Raw genomic sequence first — 26,204 nt, forward strand, 5'->3', positions numbered from 1 at the left:
TTATTCATTAGTACATTAAACAGGGTGGGACTCAACACTCCTCCCTGAGGTGTGCCGAGTTCAAAAGATCTCACACCTGACATACAACCTTCATACCACACCTGAATCTTCTTGTCTTTTTATATACTGCTTTATATAAACATGCTTTTATATAGTGGATGATCTTCAGTTCAATGTCGCATTAACTATATCTACCTCCTTAATTAGATTTTCATAAAATGCTTCAGCCGTATGAAGGCTGAAGTATCAGCCTTCATACTGATACTGATATTATAAGTATCATACTAAGACTTCATGACCAACAAGACCCCTTAATTCTCCCTTATTAAACTCTAACTTTTCCTCCGAAGGCAGGCATTCTTGTTATTTAGTTGAAGCTGTATTCGTAATAAAAAATGATCACTTAGCATTTCATCCACAGTAAGACAATTCCCCTCTATGGCCTCAGCATTTATCAGACAAGCATTTAATCTAATCTCCCTCCCCGCAGGCGGTCGGCCACAGGTGGGCGGCCACAGGTGGGCGGCCACAGGCGGTCGGTCACAGGTGGGCGGCCACAGGTGGGCGGCCAAAGGCAGGCGGCCACAGGCGGGCGGCCACAGGTGGGCGGCCACAGACGGGCGTCCAAAGGCGGGCGGCCACAGGTGGGCGGCCACAGGCGGGCGGCCACAGCTAGGCGGTCGGCCACAGGCGGGCGGCCACAGGTGGGCGGCCACAGGTGGGCGACCACAAGTGGGCGGCCACAGGTGGGCGGCCACAGACGGGCGTCCACAGGCGGGCGGCCACAGGCGGGCGGCCACAGGTGGGCGGCCACAGGCGGGCGGCCACAGCTAGGCGGTCGGCCACAGGCGGGCGGCCACAGGTGGGCGGCCACAGGTGGGTGGCCACAGGCGGGCGGCCACACTGGCGGGACGCGAGCAAGGGGACACAGGGGGAAACTGAGTACTCGCATGAGCCACGGGCCGTTAGAAGGAACTTTTTCAGTGTCAGAGTAGTTAATGGATGGAATGCATTAGGCAGTGATGTGGAGGAGTCTGACTCCATGCACAGTTTTACATGTAGATATGATTGAGCCCAGTAGGCTCAGGAACCTGTACACCAGTTGATTGACAGTTGAGAGGCGGGACCAAAGAGCCAGAGCTCAACCCCCGCAAGCACAAATAGGTGAGTACAGGCGGCCGGCTACAGTCTGCTACCTGTTGTCGCCCGCCTACCACCATGTACCACCACCAAAGCCCACCCCCATCAACCACCATCCATCAGCACAACCTACCACCACCACCAAAGCCTACCACCACCACAGCTTACCGCCATCCACCACCACAACCAAGGTCCACCACAAGCTACCACCATTCACCACGAGTGGTTGCCTGCTAGTACCCTAACGGTCCTGGTCGGTTTGTGTACATGTGGCGCCTCCACCCATCAGCGGCCACCCTAGACGGTGACGTCACGAGGGTCGGGCAAATCAGCTCCCTTCAAACACTGAACCCCAGTAGACGACAATAAAGTGTAGGGGGTAGACGTGCCAGCGCCTCTCTCAGCCCAGTCACTGGAGGCTCTTACTCCAGCAGTGAATTTCTCAACACAGCGACGCTTGACAAGTGGTTCCCACTGTAGGGTTAGTGCCTTTATCATCCTCCACCATCACCACCATTACCCTCCACCACCGCTACCCTCCACCACCACTACCCTCCACCATCACCACCACTACCCTCCACCATCACCACCACTACCCTCCACCACCGCTACCCTCCACCACCACTACCCTCCACCACCGCTACCCTCCACCACCACTACCCTCCACCACCACTACCCTCCACCACCGCTACCCTCCACCACCACTACCCTCCACTACCGCTACCCTCCACCACCGCTACCCTCCACCACCACTACCCTCCACCACCACTACCCTCCACCACCGCTACCCTCCACCACCACTACCCTCCACCACCGCTACCCTCCACCACCGCTACCCTCCACCACCGCTACCCTCCACCACCACTACCCTCCACGACCACTACCCTCCACCACCGCTACCCTCCACCACCACTACCCTCCACTACCGCTACCCTCCACCACCGCTACCCTCCACCACCGCTACCCTCCACCACCACTACCCTCCACCACCACTACCCTCCACCACCACTACCCTCCACCACCGCTACCCTCCACCACCACTACCCTCCACCACCACTACCCTCCACCACCACTACCCTCCACCACCGCTACCCTCCACCACCACTACCCTCCACCACCGCTACCCTCCACCACCACTACCCTCCACCACCGTTACCCTCCACCACCACTACCCTCCACCACCACTACCCTCCACCACCACTACCCTCCACCACCACTACCCCTCTCCACCACTACCCTCCACCACCACTACCCTCCACCACCACTACCCTCCACCACCGCTACCCTCCACCACCGCTACCCTCCACCACCGCTACCCTCCACCACCGCTACCCTCCACCACCACTACCCAACACCACCACTACCCTCCACCACCACTACCCTCCACCACCACTACCCCTCTCCACCACTACCCTCCACCACCACTACCCTCCACCACCGCTACCCTCCACCACCACTACCCTCCACCACCACTACCCTCCACCACCACTACCCTCCACCACCACTACCCTCCACCACCACTACCCTCCACCACCGCTACCCTCCACCACCACTACCCTCCACCACCACTACCCTCCACCACCACTACCCTCCACCACCACTACCCTCCACCACCACTACCCTCCACCACCGCTACCCTCCACCACCACTACCCTCCACCACCGCTACCCTCCACCACCGCTACCCTCCACCACCACTACCCTCCACCACCGCTACCCTCCACCACCACTACCCTCCACCACCACTACCCTCCACCACCACTACCCTCCACCACCACTACCCTCCACCACCGCTACCCTCCACCACCGCTACCCTCCACCACCGCTACCCTCCACCACCGCTACCCTCCACCACCGCTACCCTCCACCACCACTACCCTCCACCACCACTACCCTCCACCACCACTACCCTCTACCACCACTACCCTCCACCACCTCTACCCTCCACCACCATAACCACCACTACCCTACACCACCTTCACCCACCACCACCACTACCCACCACCACTACTCTCCACCACCATCACCCTCGCTACCCTCCACCACCACTACCCTCCAACACCACCACCATCACCACCACTACCCTCCACCACCACTACCCTCCATCACCGCTACCCCTCACCACCGCCACTACCCTCCACCACCACTACCCTCCAACACCACCACCATCACCATCACTACCCTCCACCACCGCTACCCTCCACCACCACTACCCTCCACCACCACTAACCTCCACCACCACTACCCTCCACCACCATAACCCACTATCATTATCACCACCAATACCCTCCACCACCACTACCCTCCACCACCATAACCCACTATCATTATCACCACCATTACCCTCCACCACCATCACCACCACTACTCTCCACCGCTATAACCACCACTACCCACCACCACCACCACTACTCACCATCACTACCCTCCACCATCATCACCACCACCACAAACCTCCACCACCATCACCACCACTACCCACCACCATCACCACCACCACTACCCACCACCATCACCACCACCACTACCCACCACCATCAACACCACTACCAACCACCATCACCACCACCATCACTACCCTCAACCACCATCACCACTACCCTCCACCACACAACCACCACTACTCTCCATCATCACCACCACCACTACCCTCCATCACCACCACCACAACCTTTCATCATCATCACCACTACCCTGCACCATCATCACCACAACCACTACTCTCCACCATTATCACCACCACCACTACCCTCCAAAATCATCACCACCACTACCCTCCAAAATCATCACCACCACTACCCACCACCATCATCACCACCGCTCCCCTCCACCACCATCACCACCACTACCCTCTACCATCATCACCACTACCCTCCACCATCATCAACACTACCCTCCATCATCACCACCACTGCCCTCCACCATCACCACCACTACCCTCCATCATCCTCACCACCACTACCCTCCACCATCATCACTACCACTTCCCACCACCATTATCACCACCACTTCCCTTCACCATCACCACCAATACCCTCCACCATCACCACTACTACTCACCACAATTATCACCACCACTACCCTTCACTATTACCACCACTACCATAACCACCACTACCCTCCACCACCACTACTCTTCACCACCACCATAAACACCACTACCCTCCAGCACCATCATCATCACCACTACCCTCCACCACGATCATCAACACTCCCGTCCAACATCACCACCACTACCCAATCCACCATCACCACCACTACCCTCCACCACCACCACTAACCTCCACCACCACCACTAACCTCCACCATCATCACCACCACTACCCTCCATCATCCTCACCACTACCCACCAACATTATCACCACCACTACCCTTCATCTTCACCACAACTACCCTCCACCATCATCCCCACCACTACCAACCACCATTATCACCACCACTACCCTTCACCACTATTACCACCACTACCCACCACGACCATAACCACCATTACCCTCCACCACCATCACCACCAATACCCTTCACCACAATCACCACCAATACCCTTCACCACCATCACCACAACTACCCACCACCTCCATAACCACCACTACCCTCTACCACCATCATCACCACCACTACCCTCCACCACCATCATCACCACCACTACCCTCCCCCATCATCACCACCACTACCCTCCACCATCATCACCACTACCCACCACCATCTTAACCACTACTACCCACCACCACCATCACTACTCTCCACCACCATCATCACCACCACTACCCTCCTCCACCATCATCACCACCACTACCCTCCACCATCATCACCACTACCCTCCACCATCATCACAACTACCCTCCATCATCATCACCACTCCCCACCACCATGTTCACCACCACTACCCTTTCACCACCACCACCATAACGACCAGTACCCTCCACCACCATCACCTCCACTACTCTCCACCACAATCACCACCAATACCGTCCACCATCATCACCACCACTACCCTCCACCATCATCACCACCACTTCCCACCATCACCACTACCCTCCACCCATATCATCACCAATACCCTCCACCATTATCACCTCTAACCTCCACCACTATCTTCCATCATTCTCACCACCACTATCACTACCCTCCACCATCATCACCACTGCTACCCACCACCATTATGATCACCGTTATCACCACCACTACCCTCCACCACCATCACCACCACTAACCTCCACCACAATCACCACCACTACCCTCCACCATAATCACCACCACTACCCTCCACCATCATCACCACTACTACCCACCACCATCACTACAACTACCCTCCATCATCCTCACCACCACTACCCTCCACCACCACTAACTTCCATCACTATCCTCCACCACCATCACCACCACTACCCTTTATCTGTTTATCATCATCACCACTACTACCCACCACCATCACTACCCTCCACCATCATCACCACCACTACCCTCCACTATCATCACCACCACTACCCTTCACCATCACCACCACTACCCTCCACCATCATCACCACCACTACCCAAACCATTATCACCACCACTACCTTTCACCACTATTACCACCACTACCATAACCACCACCATCACCACCACCACCACTATAACCACCACCACCCTCCACCATCATCACCACCACTACCCTACGCTATCATCACCACCACCATCATCGCCACTACCCATCACCACCACCACTACTATAACCACCACTACCCTCCACCACCATCACCACCACTACCCATCACCACCACCACTACTATAACCACCACCACCATCACCACCACTACCCATCACCACCACCACCCTCAACAATCATCACCACCACTACCCTCCACCACCATCACCACCACTACCCTCCATCATCCTCACCACTACTTCCCTCCACCACCACTACCCTCCACTATCATCACCACAACTACCCTCCATCATCTTCACCTTCACTACCCTCCACCACCATCACCACAACTACTCTCCGCCACTACCCTCCACCATCATCACCACCATTACTCTCCACCACCACCACTACCCACTACCCTCCACTATTATCACCACCACCACTACCACCCTTCACCACCACTACCCATCACCACCAATACCCTCCACCAACATCACCACCGCTACGCTCCGTCATCACCACTAACCACCACCACTACCTTCCATCATTCTCACCACCACTATCCTCCACCACCATCACAACCCTCCACAATCATCACCACCACTACCCACCACCATTATCACCACCACTACTCTCCACTATCATCACCACCACTACCCTCCACCACAATCAGCACCACTTCCCTCCATCATCCTCAGCACCATTACCCACCACCATCATCACCACAACTACCCTCCATCATCCTCACCACCACTACCATCACAACCACTACCCTCCATAATCACCACCACTACTGCCCACCACCACCACTACCCTCCACCATCATCACCGCCACTATTATCACCACCACTACCCATCACGATCACCACCACTACCCTCAACCATCATCACCACCACTACCTACCACCATTATCACCACCACTACTACCACCACCACTACCACCACCACTACCCTTCACCACTATTACCACTACTACCCTCCACCACCACTACCCTTCACCACCACTACCCAACACCACAACTACCCTCCACCATCATCACCACCACTACCCTCCACCACCATCATCACCACTACCCTCCACCATCACCACTATGCTCCATCATCACCACTAACCACCACCACTACCCTCCATCATCCTCATCACCACTATCTTCTACCTCCATCACTACCCTTCACCACCACTACCCTCCACCATCATCACCACCACTACCCTCCACCACCATCATCACCACCGCTCCCCTCCACCACCATCACCACCACTACCCTCTACCATCATCACCACTACCCTCCACCATCATCAACACTACCCTCCATCATCACCACCACTGCCCTCCACCATCACCACCACTACCCTCCATCATCCTCACCACCACTACCCACCACCACCACTACCCTCCACCATCATCACTACCACTTCCCACCACCATTATCACCACCACTTCCCTTCACCATCACCACCAATACCCTCCACCATCACCACTACTACTCACCACAATTATCACCACCACTACCCTTCACTATTACCACCACTACCATAACCACCACTACCCTCCACCACCACTACTCTTCACCACCACTACCCTCCAGCACCATCATCATCACCACTACCCTCCACCACGATCATCAACACTCCCGTCCAACATCACCACCACTACCCAATCCACCATCACCACCACTACCCTCCACCACCACCACTAACCTCCACCATCATCACCACCACTACCCTCCATCATCCTCACCACTACCCACCAACATTATCACCACCACTACCCTTCATCTTCACCACAACTACCCTCCACCATCATCCCCACCACTACCAACCACCATTATCACCACCACTACCCTTCACCACTATTACCACCACTACCCACCACGACCATAACCACCATTACCCTCCACCACCATCACCACCAATACCCTTCACCACCATCACCACCAATACCCTTCACCACCATCACCACAACTACCCACCACCTCCATAACCACCACTACCCTCTACCACCATCATCACCACCACTACCCTCCACCACCATCATCACCACCACTACCCTCCCCCATCATCACCACCACTACTCTCCACCATCATCACCACTACCCACCACCATCTTAACCACTACTACCCACCACCACCATCACTACTCTCCACCACCATCATCACCACCACTACCCTCCTCCACCATCATCACCACCACTACCCTCCACCATCATCACCACTACCCTCCACCATCATCACAACTACCCTCCATCATCATCACCACTCCCCACCACCATGTTCACCACCACTACCCTTTCACCACCACCACCATAACGACCAGTACCCTCCACCACCATCACCTCCACTACTCTCCACCACAATCACCACCAATACCGTCCACCATCATCACCACCACTACCCTCCACCATCATCACCACCACTTCCCACCATCACCACTACCCTCCACCCATATCATCACCAATACCCTCCACCATTATCACCTCTAACCTCCACCACTATCTTCCATCATTCTCACCACCACTATCACTACCCTCCACCATCATCACCACCGCTACCCACCACCATTATGACCACCGTTATCACCACCACTACCCTCCACCACCATCACCACCACTAACCTCCACCACAATCACCACCACTACCCTCCACCATAATCACCACCACTACCCTCCACCATCATCACCACTACTACCCACCACCATCACTACAACTACCCTCCATCATCCTCACCACCACTACCCTCCACCACCACTAACTTCCATCACTATCCTCCACCACCATCCTTTATCTGTTTATCATCATCACCACTACTACCCACCACCATCATCACCACCACCACTACCCTCCACCATCATCACCACCACTACCCTCCACTATCATCACCACCACTACCCTTCACCATCACCACCACTACCCTCCACCATCATCACCACCACTACCCAAACCATTATCACCACCACTACCTTTCACCACTATTACCACCACTACCATAACCACCACCACCACCATCACCACCACTATAACCACCACCACCCTCCACCATCATCACCACCACTACCCTACGCTATCATCACCACCACCATCATCGCCACTACCCATCACCACCACCACTACTATAACCACCACTACCCTCCACCACCACCACTACCCATCACCACCACCACTACTATAACCACCACCACCATCACCCATCACCACCACCACCACCCTCAACAATCATCACCACCACTACCCTCCACCACCATCACCACCACTACCCTCCATCATCCTCACCACTACTTCCCTCCACCACCACTACCCTCCACTATCATCACCACAACTACCCTCCATCATCTTCACCTTCACTACCCTCCACCACCATCACCACAACTACTCTCCGCCACTACCCTCCACCATCATCACCACCATTACTCTCCACCACCACCACTACCCACTACCCTCCACTATTATCACCACTAACCACCACCACCACTACCACCCTTCACCACCACTACCCATCACCACCAATACCCTCCACCAACATCACCACCGCTACGCTCCGTCATCACCACTAACCACCACCACTACCTTCCATCATTCTCACCACCACTATCCTCCACCACCATCACAACCCTCCACAATCATCACCACCACTACCCACCACCATTATCACCACCACTACTCTCCACTATCATCACCACCACTACCCTCCACCACAATCAGCACCACTTCCCTCCATCATCCTCAGCACCATTACCCACCACCATCATCACCACAACTACCCTCCATCATCCTCACCACCACTACCCTCCATAATCACCACCACTACTGCCCACCACCACCACTACCCTCCACCATCATCACCGCCACTATTATCACCACCACTACCCATCACGATCACCACCACTACCCTCCACCATCATCACCACCACTACCTACCACCATTATCACCACCACTACCCTTCACCACTACTACCCTCCACCACCACTACCCTTCACCACCACTACCCATCACCACAACTACCCTCCACCATCATCACCACCACTACCCTCCACCACCATCATCACCACTACCCTCCACCATCACCACTATGCTCCATCATCACCACTAACCACCACCACTACCCTCCATCATCCTCATCACCACTATCTTCTACCTCCATCACTACCCTTCACCACCACTACCCACCACCAACATAACCACCACTACCCTCCATAACCATCACCACCACTACCCTCCACCACCACTATCCACCATTATCACTACCACTACCCACCACCACCACTACCCTCCACCGTCATCAACCCTACCCTCCAATATCACCACTACTGCCCTCCACCATCACCACTATCCACCACCATCACCACCACTACGCTCCATCATCCTCACCACCACTATCCACCACCATCAACACCACCACTACTCTCCACCATCATCACCCTCCACCATCAACACCACTACCCTCCACCATCATCACCACCACTACCCTTCACCATCATCATCACCACAACCCTCCAATACCACCCCTACCCACCACCATCACTACCCACCACTATCACCATCACCTCTACCCTCCACCATCAACACCACTACCCACCACCACTACCCTCCACCACTACTCTCCATCATCATCATCACCACTACCCACCACCACAACCCTTCATCATCATCATCACTACCCTGCACCATCATCACTACCACCACTACTCCCCACCATTATCACCACCACCACTTCCCTCTATCATCATCACCTTCCTTACCTTGAGGTGCTTCCGGGGCTTAGTGTCCCCTCGGCCCGGTCGTCGACCAGGCCTCCTGGTTGCTGGACTGATCAACCAGGCTGTTAGACGCGGCTGCTCGCAACCTGACGTATGAGTCACAGCCTGGTTGATCAGGTATTGGAGGTGCTTATCCATTTCTCTCTAGAACACTGTAGGGGGTCGGCCAGTTATGTCCCTTATGTGTAGTGGAAACGTGTTGAACAGTCTCGGGCCTCTGATGTTGATAGAGTTCTCTCTCAGAGTACCTGTTGCACCTCTGCTTTTCAACGGGGGTATTCTGCACATCCTGCCATGTCTTCTGGTCTCATGTGATGTTATTTCTGTGTGCAGGTTTGGGACCAGCCCCTCAATTATTTTCCACGTGTAAATTATTATGTATCTCTCCCGCCTGCGCTCAAGGGAGTACAGATTTACGCTCTTTAGTCGGTCCCAGTAATTTAGATGTTTTACTGAGTGGATTCTAGCAGTAAAGGATCTCTGCACGCTCTCCAGGTCAGCAATTTCTCCAGCTCTGAAAGGGGCTGTCATTGTGCAGCAGTACTCCACTCTAGAGAGCACAAGCGTTTTGAAAAGTATCATCATAGGTATAGCATCTCTAGTGTGAAAAGTTCTTGTTATCCAACCTGTCATTTTTCTTGCAGTTGTGACGGCTACTTTATTGTGTTCTTTAAAGGTAAGGTCTTCCGACATGAGTACACCCAGATCTTTTACATTGCCTTTTCGTTCTATGTTATGATTTACCTGAGTTTTGTACGTGATTTCTGCTTTTATATTTTCAATTTTTCCGTTGCGCATGAGCTGGAACTTATCCTCGTTAAACACCATATAATTTTCTGTAGCCCATAGAAAGACCTGATCTACATCTGATTGGAGGTTTGCCGTGTCCTCTATGTTGCCAACTCTCATGAAAATCCTAGTGTCATCTGCAAAGGATGATACAGTGCTATAGGTTGTGTTCTGGTCTATGTCCGATATGAGGATGAGAAAAAGTACTGGAGCCAGCACAGTACCCTGGGGGACTGAGCTCTTCACGGTTGATGGGCTGGATTTTATTTTGTTGACTATTACACATTGGGTTCTGTTAGTCAGGAAATTGTAGATCCATCTGCCTATTTTCCCGGTAATTCCTTTTGAACGCATTTTATGTGCAATAACACCATGGTCACAATTATCAAAAGCTTTTGCGAAATCTGTGTAAATTACATCAGCGTTTTGTTTGTCTTCCATAGCATCTAATGCCATATCATAGTGGTCCAGCAACTGCGACAGGCAAGAGCGCCCTGTTCTGAAACCATGTTGTCCGGGGTTATGGAGATGCTATGATTTCATGTATTTTGTGATCTTCTTAGCACTCTCTCAAATTTTTTTATGATGTGCGATGTTAGTGCTATGGGTCTGTAATTTTTTGCCTCTGCCTTATTTCCTCCTTTATGGAGTGGTGCTATCTCTGCTGTTTTTAGTATGTCAGGGATAACGCCAGTATCTAGGCTTTGTCTCCACAGAATGTGAAGGGCCTGCGATAATGGTTTTTTACAGTTCTTGATGAATATGGAGTTCCAAGAATCCGGGACTGGTGCAGAGTGCATAGGCATACTGTTTATGGCTTCTTCAAAATCTAGTGGGGATAGGGTGACGTCTGATATATGATTTGATGTTGGTATCATATCCATGAAAAATTCATTTGGGTTATCAATCTTTAGTGCATTTAATGGCTCGCTGAAAACAGAGTCGTACTGCTTCCTCAGTAACTCGCTCATTTCTTTGTTGTCATCGGTGAAAGTTCCATCTCCCTTTCGCAGGGGCCCGATACTAGATGTGGTTTTTGATCTTGATTTTGCATAGGAGAAAAAATATTTCGGATTTCTCTCTATTTCACTGATGGCCTTTTGCTCTCTTTGCCTCTCCTGGGTTTTGTATGATTCTTGTAGCTTGAGTTTAATTGTTTCTATTTCTCTACCTAACCTTCTTCGCCGTTCTTGAGATAGGGTGCGACTCTCAAGTTGTTCCGCGATTCGTTTTCTTCGCCTATATAGAGAACGACGTTCCCATTCCAATCTGCATCTCTTTCTCTTTTTTCTTAGGGGTATGCGGTTTGAACATATTTCTAGTGCTACTGAGCTTATTTTTTCCAGGCACTGGTTCAGGTTTGCATTTTCTAGCTGTTCTTCCCAGTTTATTTCTGTGAAGTCCTGGTTTATTTGCTCCCAGTTTATCTGTTTATTATTGAAGTTGAATTTGCTGAAATCTCCTCCACCGGGAATCTGGACTGGTTTTGAAGGTCCATTCCCCATGGTTGTCAGAACTTCAATTAAGTTGTGATCTGAGTAACAGGTATTTGTAATCATTATGTTCCCGATCAACTCATCATTATTAATGAAAATGAGGTCCAGCGTGTTCTCCTTCCTAGTTGGTTCTACTATTTGCTGGTTTAAGGCAAACCTATCGCACATCCGTAGCAGGTCATTTGCATGTGCCTGTTCATTTAGGCTACTTCCTGGTATTCTTTCTGATATTACTGTATTAGCCAGGTGCTTCCATTTCAGGTGCCGTAGGTTGAAGTCCCCAAACAGGATGATGTTTGGAGCTGGATTTGTGAGGTTTTCCAAGCAGTGCTCTATTTTCATTAGTTGGTCTTTAAACTGCTGAGGGTTTGCCTCCGGTGACTTATATACAAGGACAACAACTACATTTAGGATCTCTATTTTGACTATCAGCACTTCCACCATATCATTTGAGGTGTTTAACAGCTCAGTACAGATGAGTGTGTCTTTGATGTAGAGGCTGACCCCACCCTGAAGCCGGTGTTTCCTATCACATCTGAAGAGATTGTATTCTGAGATCCATATTTCACCATCATGGTAGTCCTTTGTGTGAGTTTCCGTTAGGGCTGCAAACACTGCATTTGCCTCATGAAGGAGACCATCTGTAAAGTGAACTTTGTTGGATTTGCGTGTTTTTATACCCTGGATGTTGGCAAATAAATGATGTTATCGTGTTAGTGGAAGTGCTGGATGCTTTACTTGGTGTTAATATCTGAGGCTCTGGTAAGGAGGCTACTGTGTTTGCGTCCTCTCTAGCATTTGACCGAGTTGGTGGTAGAGTCTGGTCATTTTTAGCCATTCTTCTCCTCCTCCTCTTGCTAAAAAATTACCCCGGTCGATGGAGTAGTGGCTGTTTTCATAGTGGTAGTCTGTCGGTTTTATTCGCCTGGTACCTCTTATATGAAAAGCTGGACATTCAGCATTGAAGCATTCTTTCCTGTCTAAAGAGTTTTTGCAAATTTCTGGGTGAAAGAATTCACAACTTTTGGTACATTTACCTGTATTGAGGAGGTTTCTGCACTTTCTAGGGTGATCGTATGTACATGTTCCATTTATTCTTCCCGATTCCCCATGCTTACAGGTAGCCCATCTGTAATACCAACAGATTTTGGGGCCTTGTTTTGTTTGTGTCTCTCTGCCAGGGACCGCACTGTGCTGCAGCGCCCCCGACACTGTGCCCTGCTCCGGTGCCTGTGACACTGTGCCCTGCTCCGGTGCCTGTGACACCGCGCTCTGCTCCGGTGCCTGTGACACTGTGCCCTGCTCCGGTGCCTGTGACACCGCGCTCTGCTCCGGTGCCTGTGACACTGTGCCCTGCTCCGGTGCCTGTGACACCGCGCTCTGCTCCGGTGCCTGTGACACCGCGCTCTGCTCCGGTGCCTGTGACACCGCGCTCTGCTCCGGTGCCTGTGACACCGCGCTCTGCTCCGGTGCCTGTGACACCGCGCTCTGCTCCGGTGCCTGTGACACCGCACTCTGCTCCGGTGCCTGTGACACCGCACTCTGCTCCGGTGCCTGTGACACCGCGCTCTGCTCCGGTGCCTGTGACACCGCGCTCTGCTCCGGTGCCTGCGATACCGCGCCCTGCTCAGGCATCCCCGACTCCGCGCCCTGCTCAGGCGCCGCTGCCACCAAGCTCTGTGCCACATCTGGTTGTACCTTGGTGTCATGTACAGTTTGTTTGAAGACATTAGAAATTGCTATGCAGGCATTAATTAGTAATTCTCTGTTTTCGGCGGGAGTTTTATCCAGGATTTCCATCAATTTCAAAAAAGTTACATCATCCTTTTTGCAGAGCCAATACACAGAGTGGTCACTGGGACCATTTCTCCTTGAATTGTTAGTCATGTTGGCACATTTTTTGTGTATGGCTGCTGAACAGAGTTGGCATTGAAAGCTCTGTTGGTAATCTACCTTCATGTTGCATTCTATGCACGTTTTTATCAAAGCCATTTTTGGACACTTCTGTTCAGTGGTGATGGTCTTACAAGGTGGGGTGTTGACCGGTGGGGAAGTTGACCGCGGGTGCTGGCCGTGGGTGCTGGCCGTGGGTATTGACCGTGGGTGTTTACCAACTTGAGACAGGCCTGGAGGAGGCTGTATGGACGGCCAGTGTTGCTACCACGTGTCGCACTCTTAATTTGTTTTGTTAACTTGTTAGATTACATTACTTGCATTTTCCCACTAGTTACCTTACAGCGGAGGCGTCTAGTTTCTGTGTCTGGGCAATGGGGAGCCGGTCGGCCGAGCGGACAGCACGCTGGACTTGTGATCCTGTGGTCTTGGGTTCGATCCCAGGCGCCGGCGAGAAACAATGGGCAGAGTTTGTTTCACCCTATGCCCCTGTTACCTAGCAGTAAAATAGGTACCTGTGTGTTAGTCAGCTGTCATGGGCTGCTTCCTGGGGGTGGAGGCCTGGTCGAGGACCGGGCCGCGGGGACACTAAAAAGCCCCGAAATCATCTCAAGATAACTAGTTACCTGAGTACGTTACACTATTTGAAAGAATACACACACAAGAGGGTACTGGGGTGGGCCTACCTCCAAATGGCCCTTGTTTACATGCACACGACGGACTTATTTTGTGTATAATTTGTTCACTTGATATTAAAATATGTTATCTTAATTTTTGTTATAATAGACACAGGTTTTGCATAGAGAGCTTAGCACTATGGGCACTGATTACTTGATGTTTTAATAGCGAGAGATGTGATTTATTGACGACTTGGCAACTATCGCCTAAGGCCTCCTGTGGAGGGAGGCCACCACCGCTACCACTATCACTACCACCACTACCCTCCATCATCATCACCACCACTACCCTCCATCATCATCACCACCACTACCCACCACCAACATAACCACCACTACCCTTCACCACTATCCACCACCACCATAACCACCACTACACTCCACCACCACTACCCTTCGCCACCATCATCACCACTACCCTCCACCACCATCATCACCACTATCCTCCACCACCATCACCACCACTATCCACCACCACCACTATCCACCATCATTACCACCACTACCCTCCACCATCATAAACACCACTACTCTCCACCATCACCACCACTACCCTCCACCATCATCACCAACACAACCCTCCACCACCACTACCCACCACCATCACCACCACCACCACCTCTACCCTCCACCATCAACACCACTACCCACCACCACCACTACCCACCATCATCACCACCACTACCCACCACCATCACCATCACTACTACCCTCCACCACCATCACCACTACCCTCAACCGCACAACCACCACTACTCTCCATCATCACCACCACCACTACCCTCCATCATCATCACCACTACCCACCACCACAACCCTTCATCATCACCACTACCCTGCACCATCATCATCACCACCACTACTCTCCACCATTATCACCACCGCCACTTCCCTCTATCATCATCACCACCACTACCCTCCATCATCATCACCACCATTACCCTCCATCGTCATCACCACCACTACCCTCCAAAATCATCACCACCACTACCCACCACCATCATCACCACCACTACCCACCACCATCATCACCACCGCTACCCTCCACCACCATCACCACCACTACCCTCCACCATCATCACCACTATCCTCCACCATCATCACCACCGCTACCCTCCACCACCATCACCACCACTACCCTCCACCATCATCACCACTATCCTCCACCATCATCACCACCGCTACCCTCCACCACCATCACCACCACTACCCTCCACCATCATCACCACTACCCTCCACCATCATCACCACCGCTACCCTCCACCACCACTACCCTCCACCATCAACACTACCCTCCACCATCACCACCACTGCCCTCCACCATCACCACCACCACAATCCTCCACCACCATCACCACCACTATCCCCCACCATCACCACCACTACCCTCCATCATCCTCACCACCACTACCCACCACCACCATAACCACCACTACCCTCCACCACCACCATCATCATCACCACTACCCTCCACCACCATCATCACCAGCACTCCCCACCACTACCCTCCACCATCAACACCACCACTTCCCACCACCATTATCACCACCACTACCCTTCACCACTATTACCACCACTACCCACCACCACCATAATCACCACTACACTCCACCACCACTACCCATCACCACCATCATCACCACTACCCTCCACCACCATCACCACCACTATCCACCACCACCACTATCCACCACCATCAACACCACTACCCTCCACCATCATAACCACCACTACTCCACCACCACCACTACTCCACCACCACCACTACTCCACCACCACCACTATCCACCACCATCAACACCACTACCCTCCACCATCATAACCAACTCTACTCTCCACCATCAACACCACTACCCTCCACCACCATCACTACCCACCACCATCACCACCACTATCACCACCACCTCTACCCTCCACCATCAACACCACTACCCACCACCATCACCACCACTACCCACCATCATCACCACCACTACCCGCCACCATCACCACCACCACTACTACCCTCCACCACCATCACCACTACCCTCAACCACCACTACTCTCCATCATCACTACAACCACTACCCTTCATCATCATCACCACTACCCACCACCACACAACCACCACAACCCTTCATCATCATCACCACTACCCTGCACCATCATCATCACCACCACTACTCTCCACCATTATCACCACCACCACTTCCCTCTATCATCATCACCACCACTACCCTCCATCATCATCACCACCACTACCCTCCATCATCATCACCACCACTACCCTCCATCATCATCACCACCACTACCCTCCATCGTCATCACCACCACTACCCTCCAAAATCATCACCACCACTACCCACCACCACCATCACCACCGCTGCCCTCCACCATCACCACCACCACAATCCTCCACCACCATCCCTCACCATCACCACCACTACCCTCCATCATCCTCACCACCACTACCCACCACCACCATCACCACCAATACCCTCCACCATCACCACTACCACCCCACCACCATTATCACCACAACTACCCTTCACTATTACCACTACTACCCACCACCACCATAACCACCACTACCCTTCACCACCATCACCACCACTACCCTCCACCACCATCACCACCACTACCCTCCACCATCATCACTACCACTACCCACCACCACCACTACCCTCCACCATCATCACCATCACTACCCTCCACCATCATCACCACTACTACCCACCACCATCATCACCACCACTACCCTCCACCATCGTCACCACAACTACCCTCCACCATCATCACCACCACCACCACCACCACTTCCCTCCACCACCATCACCACCACTATCCACCACCATCATCACCACCACTACCCTCCACCATCATCACCACCACCATCACCACCACCATCACCACCTCTTCCCTCCACCACCATCACCACCACTATCCACCACCATCATCACCACCACTATCCACCACCACCATCACCACCACTACCCTCCACCATCATCACCACCACTATCCACCACTATCACCACCACAACTACCCTCCATCATCTTCACCACCACTACCCTCCACCACCACTACCCTCCACCACCATTACCACCACTACCCTCCACCTTCATCATCACCACTACTACCCTCCACCATCACCACCACTACCCTCCACCATCATCACTACTACCCACCACCATCATCACCACTACCCTCCACCACCCTTCACATCCATTACCACTACTATCCTCCACTGCAGGGGGTGTGGGGTGTCAGGGGGTGTGGGGTTGCAGGGGGTGTGGGGTTGCAGGGGGTGTGGGGTTACAGGGGGTGTGGGGTGTCAGGGGGTGTAGGGTTGCAGGAGGTGTGGGGTTGCAGGGGGTGTGGGGTTGCAGGGGGGGTGGGGTTGCAGGGGGTGTGGGGTTGCAGGTGTGGGGTTGCAGGGGGGTGTGGGGTTGCAGGAGGTTTGGGGTTGCAGGTGGTGTAGGGTTGCAGGAGGTGTGGGGTTGCAGGGGGTGTGGGGTTGCAGGTGTGGGGTTGCAGGGGTGTGTGGGGTTGCAGGAGGTTTGGGGTTGCAGGTGGTGTGGGGTGTCAGGGGGTGTGGGGTTGCAGGGGGTTTGGGGTTGCAGGAGGTGTGGTTGCAGGGGGTGTGAGGTTGCAGGAGGTGTGGGGTTGCAGTAGGTGTGGGGTTGCAGGGGGTGTGGGGTTGCAGGGGGTGTTGGGTTGCAGTAGGTGTGGGGTTGCAGGTGTGGGGTTGCAGGTGTGGGGGTTGCAGGGGGTTTTGGGTTGCAGTAGGTGTGGGGTTGCAGGGGGTGTTGGGTTGCAGTAGGTGTGGGGTTGCAGGGGGTGTTGGGTTGCAGTAGGTGTGGGGTTGCAGGGGGTGTGGGGTTGCAGGAGGTGTGGGGTTGCAGGGGGTGTGGGGTTGCAGGGGGGGTGTGGGGTGTCAGGGGGGTTGCAGGAGGTGTGGGCTTGCAGGTGTGGGGTTGCAGGGGGTGTGAGGTTGCAGGAGGTGTGGGGTTGCAGGGGGTGTGGGGTGTCAGGGGGTGTGGGGTTGCAGGGGGTGTGGGGTTGCAGGGGGTGTTGGGTTGCAGTAGGTGTGGGTGTGTCAGGGGGTGTGGGGTTGCAGGGGGGTGTGGGGTTGCAGGGGGGTGTGGGGTGTCAGGGGGTGTGGGGTTGCAGGGGGTGTGGGGTGTCAGGGGGTGTGGGGTTGCAGGGGGTGTGGGGTGTCAGGGGGTGTGGGGTTGCAGGGGGTGTGGGGTTGCAGGAGGTGTGGGGTTGCAGGGGGTGTGGGGTTTCAGAGGGTGTGGGGTTGCAGGGGGTGTTGGGTTGCAGGGGGTGTGGGGTGTCAGGGGGTGTGAGGTTGCAGGGGGTTTGGGGTTGCAGGTGTGGGGTTGCAGGTGTGTGGTTGCAGGGGGTGTGAGGTTGCAGGAGGTGTGGGGTTGCAGTAGGTGTGGGGTTGCAGGGGGTGTGGGGTTGCAGGGGGTGTTGGGTTGCAGTAGGTGTGGGGTTGCAGGTGTGGGGTTGCAGGTGTGGGGGTTGCAGTAGGTGTGGGGTTGCAGGGGGTGTTGGGTTGCAGTAGGTGTGGGGTTGCAGGGGGTGTTGGGTTGCAGTAGGTGTGGGGTTGCAGGGGGTGTGGGGTTGCAGGTGTGGGGGTTGCAGGAGGTGTGGGGTTGCAGGGGGTGTGGGGTTGCAGGGGGGGTGTGGGGTGTCAGGGGGGTTGGGGTTGCAGGAGGTGTGGGCTTGCAGGTGTGGGGTTGCAGGGGGTGTGAGGTGGCAGGAGGTGTGGGGTTGCAGGGGGTGTGGGGTTGCAGGGGGTGTGGGGTTGCAGGGGGTGTGGGGTTGCAGGGGGTGTGGGGTGTCAGGGAGTGTGGGGTTGCAGGGGGTGTGGGGTTGCAGGTGTGGGGTTGCAGGGGGTGTGAGGTTGCAGGAGGTGTGGGGTTTCAGGGGGTGTGGGGTGTCAGGGAGTGTGGGGTTGCAGGGGGTGTGGGGTTGCAGGGGGTGTGGGGTGTCAGGGAGTGTGGGGTTGCAGGGGGTGTGGGGTTGCAGGGGGTGTTGGGTTGCAGTAGGTGTGGGGTGTCAGGGGGTGTGGGGTTGCAGGGGGGTGTGGGGTTGCAGGGGGGTGTGGGGTGTCAGGGGGTGTGGGGTTGCAGGGGGTGTGGGGTTGCAGGGGGTGTGGGGTGTCAGGGGGTGTGGGGTTGCAGGGGGTGTGGGGTGTCAGGGGGTGTGGGGTTGCAGGGGGTGTGGGGTGTCAGGGGGTGTGGGGTTGCAGGAGGTGTGGGGTTGCAGGGGGTGTGGGGTGTCAGAGGGTGTGGGGTTGCAGGGGGTGTTGGGTTGCAGGAGGTGTGGGGTGTCAGAAGGTGTGGGGTTTCAGGGGGTGTGGGGTTGCAGGGGGTGTGGGGTTGCAGGGGGTGTGGGGTTACAGGGGGTGTGGGGTTGCAGGGGGTGTGGGGTTGCAGGGGGTGTGGGGTTGCAGGGGGTGTGGGGTGTCAGAGGGTGTGGGGTTACAGGGGGTGTGGGGTTGCAGGGGGTGTTGGGTTGCAGGGGGTGTGGGGTTGCAGGGGGTGTGGGGTTGCAGGAGGTGTGGGGTGTCAGAGGGTGTGGGGTTGCAGGGGGTGTGGGGTTGCAGGGGGTGTGGGGTGTCAGAGGGTGTGGGGTTGCAGTGGGTGTGGGGTTGCAGGGGGTGTGGGGTGTCAGAGGGTGTGGGGTTGCAGGGGTGTGGGGTTGCAGGGGGTGTGGGGTTGCAGGTGTGGGGTTGCAGGAGGTGTGGGGTGTCAGAGGGTGTGGGGTTACAGGGGGTGTGGGGTTGCAGGGGGTGTGGGGTTGCAGGGGGTGTGGGGTGTCAGAGGGTGTGGGGTTACAGGGGGTGTGGGGTTGCAGGGGGTGTTGGGTTGCAGTAGGTGTGGGGTGTCAGGGGGTGTGGGATTGCAGGGGGGTGTGGGGTTGCAGGGGGGTGTGGGGTGTCAGGGGGTGTGGGGTTGCAGGGGGTGTGGGGTTGCAGGGGGTGTGGGGTGTCAGGGGGTGTGGGATTGCAGGAGGTGTGGGGTTGCAGGAAGGTGTGGGGTTGCAGGTGTGGGGTGTCAGGGGGTGTGGGGTTGCAGGAGGTGTGGGGTTTCAGGGGGTGTGGGGTGTCAGGGGGTGTGGGGTTGCAGGAGGTGTGGGGTTGCAGGGGGTGTAGGGTGTCAGGGGGTGTGGGGTTGCAGGAGGTGTGGGGTTGCAAGGGGTGTAGGGTGTCAGGGGGTGTGGGGTGTCAGGAGGTGTGGGGTGTCAGGGGGTGTGGGGTTGCAGGAGGTGTAGGGTTGCAGGGGGTGTGGGGTTGCAGGGGGTGTGGAGTTGCAGGGGGTGTGGGGTTGCAGGGGGTGTAGGGTTGCAGGAGGTGTGGGATGTCAGGGGGTGTGAGGTTGCAGGAGGTGTGGGGTTGCAGGGGGTGTAGGGTGTCAGGGGGTGTGGGGTGTCAGGAGGTGTGGGGTTGCAGGAGGTGTGGGGTTGCAGGAAGTGTGGGGTGTCAGGGGGTGTAGGGTTGCAGGGGGTGTAGGGTTGCAGGGGGTGTGGGGTTGCAGGAGGTGTAGGGTGTCAGGGGGTGTGGGGTTGCAGGGGGTGTGGGGTTGCAGGGGGTGTGGGGTGTCAGAGGGTGTTGGGTTGCAGGGGGTGTTGGGTTGCAGGGGGTGTGGGGTTGCAGGAGGTGTGGGGTTGCAGGAGGTGTGGGGTTGCAGGGGGTGTGGGGTTGCAGGGGGTGTGGGGTGTCGGAGGGTGTGGGGTTGCAGGGGGTGTTGGGTTGCAGGGGGTGTTGGGTTGCAGGGGGTGTGGGGTTGCAGGGGGTGTGGGGTTGCAGGGGGTGTGGGGTGTCAGGGGGTGTGGGGTTGCAGGGGGTGTGGGGTTGCAGGGGGTGTGGGGTGTCAGGGGGTGTGGGGTTGCAGGGGGTGTGGGGTTGCAGGGGGTGTTGGGTTGCAGTAGGTGTGGGTGTGTCAGGGGGTGTGGGGTTGCAGGGGGGTGTGGGGTTGCAGGGGGGTGTGGGGTGTCAGGGGGTGTGGGGTTGCAGGGGGTGTGGGGTTGCAGGGGGTGTGGGGTGTCAGGGGGTGTGGGGTTGCAGGGGGTGTGGGGTGTCAGGGGGTGTGGGGTTGCAGGAGGTGTGGGGTTGCAGGGGGTGTGGGGTGTCAGAGGGTGTGGGGTTGCAGGGGGTGTTGGGTTGCAGGGGGTGTGGGGTGTCAGGGGGTGTGAGGTTGCAGGGGGTGTGGGGTTGCAGGAGGTGTGGGGTTGCAGGAGGTGTGGGGTTGCAGGGGGTGTGGGGTTGCAGGAGGTGTGGGGTTGCAGGAGGTGTGGGGTTGCAGGAGGTGTAGGGTGTCAGGGGGTGTGGGGTGTCAGGAGGTGTGGGGTTGCAGGAGGTGTGGGGTTGCAGGAAGTGTGGGGTGTCAGGGGGTGTGGGGTTGCAGGGGTTGTAGGGTTGCAGGGGGTGTGGGATGTCAGGGGGTGTGAGGTTGCAGGGGGTGTGGGGTTGCAGGAGGTGAGGGGTTGCAGGAGGTGTAGGGTGTCAGGGGGTGTGGGGTTTCAGGGGGTGTGGGGTTTCAGGAGGTGTGGGGTTGCAGGGGGTGTGGGGTTGCAGGAGGTGTGGGGTTGCAGGAGGTGTGGGGTTGCAGGAGGTGTAGGGTGTCAGGGGGTGTGGAGTGTCAGGAGGTGTGGGGTTGCAGGAGGTGTGGGGTTGCAGGAAGTGTGGGGTGTCAGGGGGTGTGGGGTTGCAGGGGTTGTAGGGTTGCAGGGGGTGTGGGATGTCAGGGGGTGTGAGGTTGCAGGGGGTGTGGGGTTGCAGGAGGTGTGGGGTTGCAGGAGGTGTAGGGTGTCAGGGGGTGTGGGGTTTCAGGGGGTGTGGGGTTTCAGGAGGTGTGGGGTTGCAGGGGGTGTGGGGTTGCAGGAGGTGTGGGGTTGCAGGAGGTGTAGGGTGTCAGGGGGTGTGGGGTTTCAGGGGGTGTGGGGTTGCAGGAGGTGTGGGGTTTCAGGGGGTGTGGGGTTGCAGGGGGTGTGGGGTTGCAGGGGGTGTGGGGTTGCAGGAGGTGTGGGGTTGCAAGAGGGGTGGGGTGTCAGGGGGTTAAGAGAGTGACCACGAGTTAAGTGCCAGTGGCCGAAACGAAGCTTATCTAGAGCCATTTATTACCACCTATTACGGTGGTAGGAAGAAGGCCATTCTAGGGAACAGGTCACACTTGAGAGTGCGCAGTTTGTTATTCATAATTAATTAATTCAAGAGCCCTGTGATCCATAGTGACTAAAGGCCTGGCAATTTGGGAACTTTGATATGAATCTGCTATGAAGCCACATCGTGGTGAGGATAGCTGCAGTAAACACAGCTCCATTAAACACAACATAAGAGAAGAGAAACCCTCAAAAACACAGTAACTTAAAGGAAAGAATTTCTCAGTGGAGAATAACAGACTGTTTACTGACCAGGAGGAACATTCTGGTTTCTCACAATGTAACATTGAAGTGACAGTGGAGCCAAACTTACGTGCATTCATGTCTATTTTTGAAGTAATGTCCTGGTTCCTGAGTAAGAATTTGAGCAAGTAATGCTGGTCTGGGGAGGCCAGAGGACACGACTGCTCAGTAATGCTGGTCTGGGGAGGCCAGAAGACACGACTGCTCAGTAATGCTGGTCTGGGGAAGCCAGACGTGAACACGCGCATGACGTGGCTTGCTTTATGTCTTTTTGCTCTCGTATTGGGATCCTGTATGATATTTAGGACCTTATGAATATTCTGTGATATAGTTGGTGCTGTACAGTCTTCCTGGCTTTGTGCCTTCTTTTGGAATTTTTTTATTTACCTCTCATCTTAGGAAAGAATTAGGACACATGTCAAGATATAAGTTGGTAATTCAACAAATCCAAAATAATGGACAGGTAATGGGTTTTATATCTTAGTGGTCGTTTCCGCATAAAACTGTGGCATTCAATGGGAAATTTCCCCACCGTTCATTTCCATCCACCCAGTCATCAAACCAGTACTTCTCAGTATCTTTCATGAATCTGACCTTCTCCAGCTTACAGGCATTGTTTTGGGTTCAGTACACGGACAGTTCTCATTACGCATGCTCTACTCTCTTTCCTACCTTGTTCATATATGTTATACCTTTCTTGAGTGTACAAATGTGATTAAACACTACTTCTATTTGGAGGTATCATTAGGAATGTACATAGAAGTTTTGTCCATCGATAAATTTGTAATATTTTCCTTTCTCTATCATATTTCATTACAAATTTTTATAATTTTAGCTTGCATTTTTGTATTCTTAAAATTTGTGAAGTTGGCTCTGTTTTCACTGAAACATTACTATGACTAGATTTTCTCCAAGAAAATTTATAATATAATGCATGTCATATTCCAGGGTAACATGGCTGAGTACACTTATGGTGGTCGTCTGAGTGCCGCAGGAAGTCGTGTGGTCGTCTATTGGTTCTGCTCACTTGATGGTGGCAAGCCAGTCGTCTGTATGAAGTCGTGCATATGCATCGACGGCCGCCAGCTACGCTCTCTCGATCCCAGAAGAGCTCGAACCCTGCTGAAAAAGAAAAAGTTTAGTGTAGTCAGGCTACACAGATGTGCTCAGAAGTATGACTATGCAATTGAAATTCGGAACACAGAAAGCACATGTGATTGTAATCTTCACAACCAGAGATACGCCCAAGGTAATGGGCATATCCAGAAGTGTTTTGGAATCCCTATTGATTACAATGATGACAATGAAACCTACTCCGTGGGTTGTGGACCCTTTGTGTTTACTTTACACTCTGATGAGTTTGCAGATTTAGATATCACTCCTCAGTGTGTACGAACTTTTTCAACATGTATCAGTTTCCAAATGTCCTCTTGCATTGACACCTACTCCAGGACATTCTACATAAGCAACTGTGAAGTGGAAACCTCCCTGATGCCTGACTCATTCTCTAGAGGTTTTGAGACGATTCCAAAAGTTTATAATCACAGTGTTGAGCTCATGTCAAACAATGATTTTCTTCCTCCCACTTCAACGAGAAACATTGTCTCTTTGCCTAGTAAAACCTGTGAGGCTGTCTTTCCCTGGTCAGACTTGCCGGTCTCCACCATAAAGGCCGCCCCACTAACCATCTCACAACCCAGGTCAGGGCCAATACTCACTCCTCTAGAGGCCGCCCCACCAACCATCTCACAACCCAGGTCAGGGCCAATACTCACTCCTCTAGAGGCCGCCCCACCAACCATCTCACAACCCAGGTCAGGGCCAATACTCACTCCTCTAGAGGCCGCCCCACCAACCATCTCACAACCCAGGTCAGGGCCAATACTCACTCGTGCAGAGGCAAACTCTGGTCTCCAGCCCAACTGTGCATCATGTACACGCAGGAGAGTTTACAACTTGAGGCCACTTGCTGGACGAGAGTGTACGTGTGCCCCTCAAACACCAGCTGATTATGTGTATATTCAGATGACCTTGTCAGACCTCACTATAGACGACCTTAAACCAACTATTCCATCAGGTGGAAGAATAATGTCAATAGTCACTTGTGGTTGATTAGCTCATAATTGTAAAATCTATAAAATTGTTTTCTGCTGAATTTATATATATATATATATATATATATATATATATATATATATATATATATATATATGTATATATATATATATATATATATATATATATATATATATATATATATATATATATATATATATATATATATATATATATATAAATATATATAACTGATATATATATATATATATATATATATATATATTATATATATATATATATATATATATATATTATATATATATATATATATATATATATATATATATATATATATATATATATATATATATATAAC

The 26,204-nt window shown here is 53.8% G+C and overlaps 1 protein-coding gene across 3 annotated transcripts; it reads left to right on the forward strand.

The window, feature by feature from the left end:
• Positions 1 to 1,428: 1,428 nt before the first annotated feature.
• Positions 1,429 to 25,957, forward strand: LOC123765815 (uncharacterized). 3 transcript variants are annotated; one of them, XM_045754590.2, is made up of 3 exons: positions 1,429 to 1,621; positions 24,719 to 25,470; positions 25,585 to 25,957. In XM_045754590.2, exons 2-3 carry the CDS (start codon positions 24,725 to 24,727, stop codon positions 25,880 to 25,882), a joined length of 1,044 nt encoding a protein of 347 aa, XP_045610546.1. In that variant the 5' UTR covers positions 1,429 to 1,621; positions 24,719 to 24,724; the 3' UTR covers positions 25,883 to 25,957. The 3 variants fall into 3 exon arrangements, with proteins under 3 accessions (XP_045610546.1, XP_045610542.1, XP_045610543.1); XM_045754586.2 differs by having other exon boundaries at positions 1,437 to 1,621; positions 24,719 to 25,956; XM_045754587.2 differs by having other exon boundaries at positions 1,486 to 1,573; positions 24,719 to 25,957.
• Positions 25,958 to 26,204: the final 247 nt, after the last annotated feature.

This window comes from Procambarus clarkii, chromosome 37 (genome assembly GCF_040958095.1).
Source record: "Procambarus clarkii isolate CNS0578487 chromosome 37, FALCON_Pclarkii_2.0, whole genome shotgun sequence".
Classification (NCBI taxonomy): Eukaryota; Metazoa; Arthropoda; class Malacostraca; order Decapoda; family Cambaridae; genus Procambarus; species Procambarus clarkii.

Excerpts from the sequence above, each read along its gene's own strand:
- LOC123765815 (XM_045754586.2), top strand. The coding sequence starts at position 24,725 with ATGGCTGAGTACACTTATGGTGGTCGTCTGAGTGCCGCAGGAAGTCGT.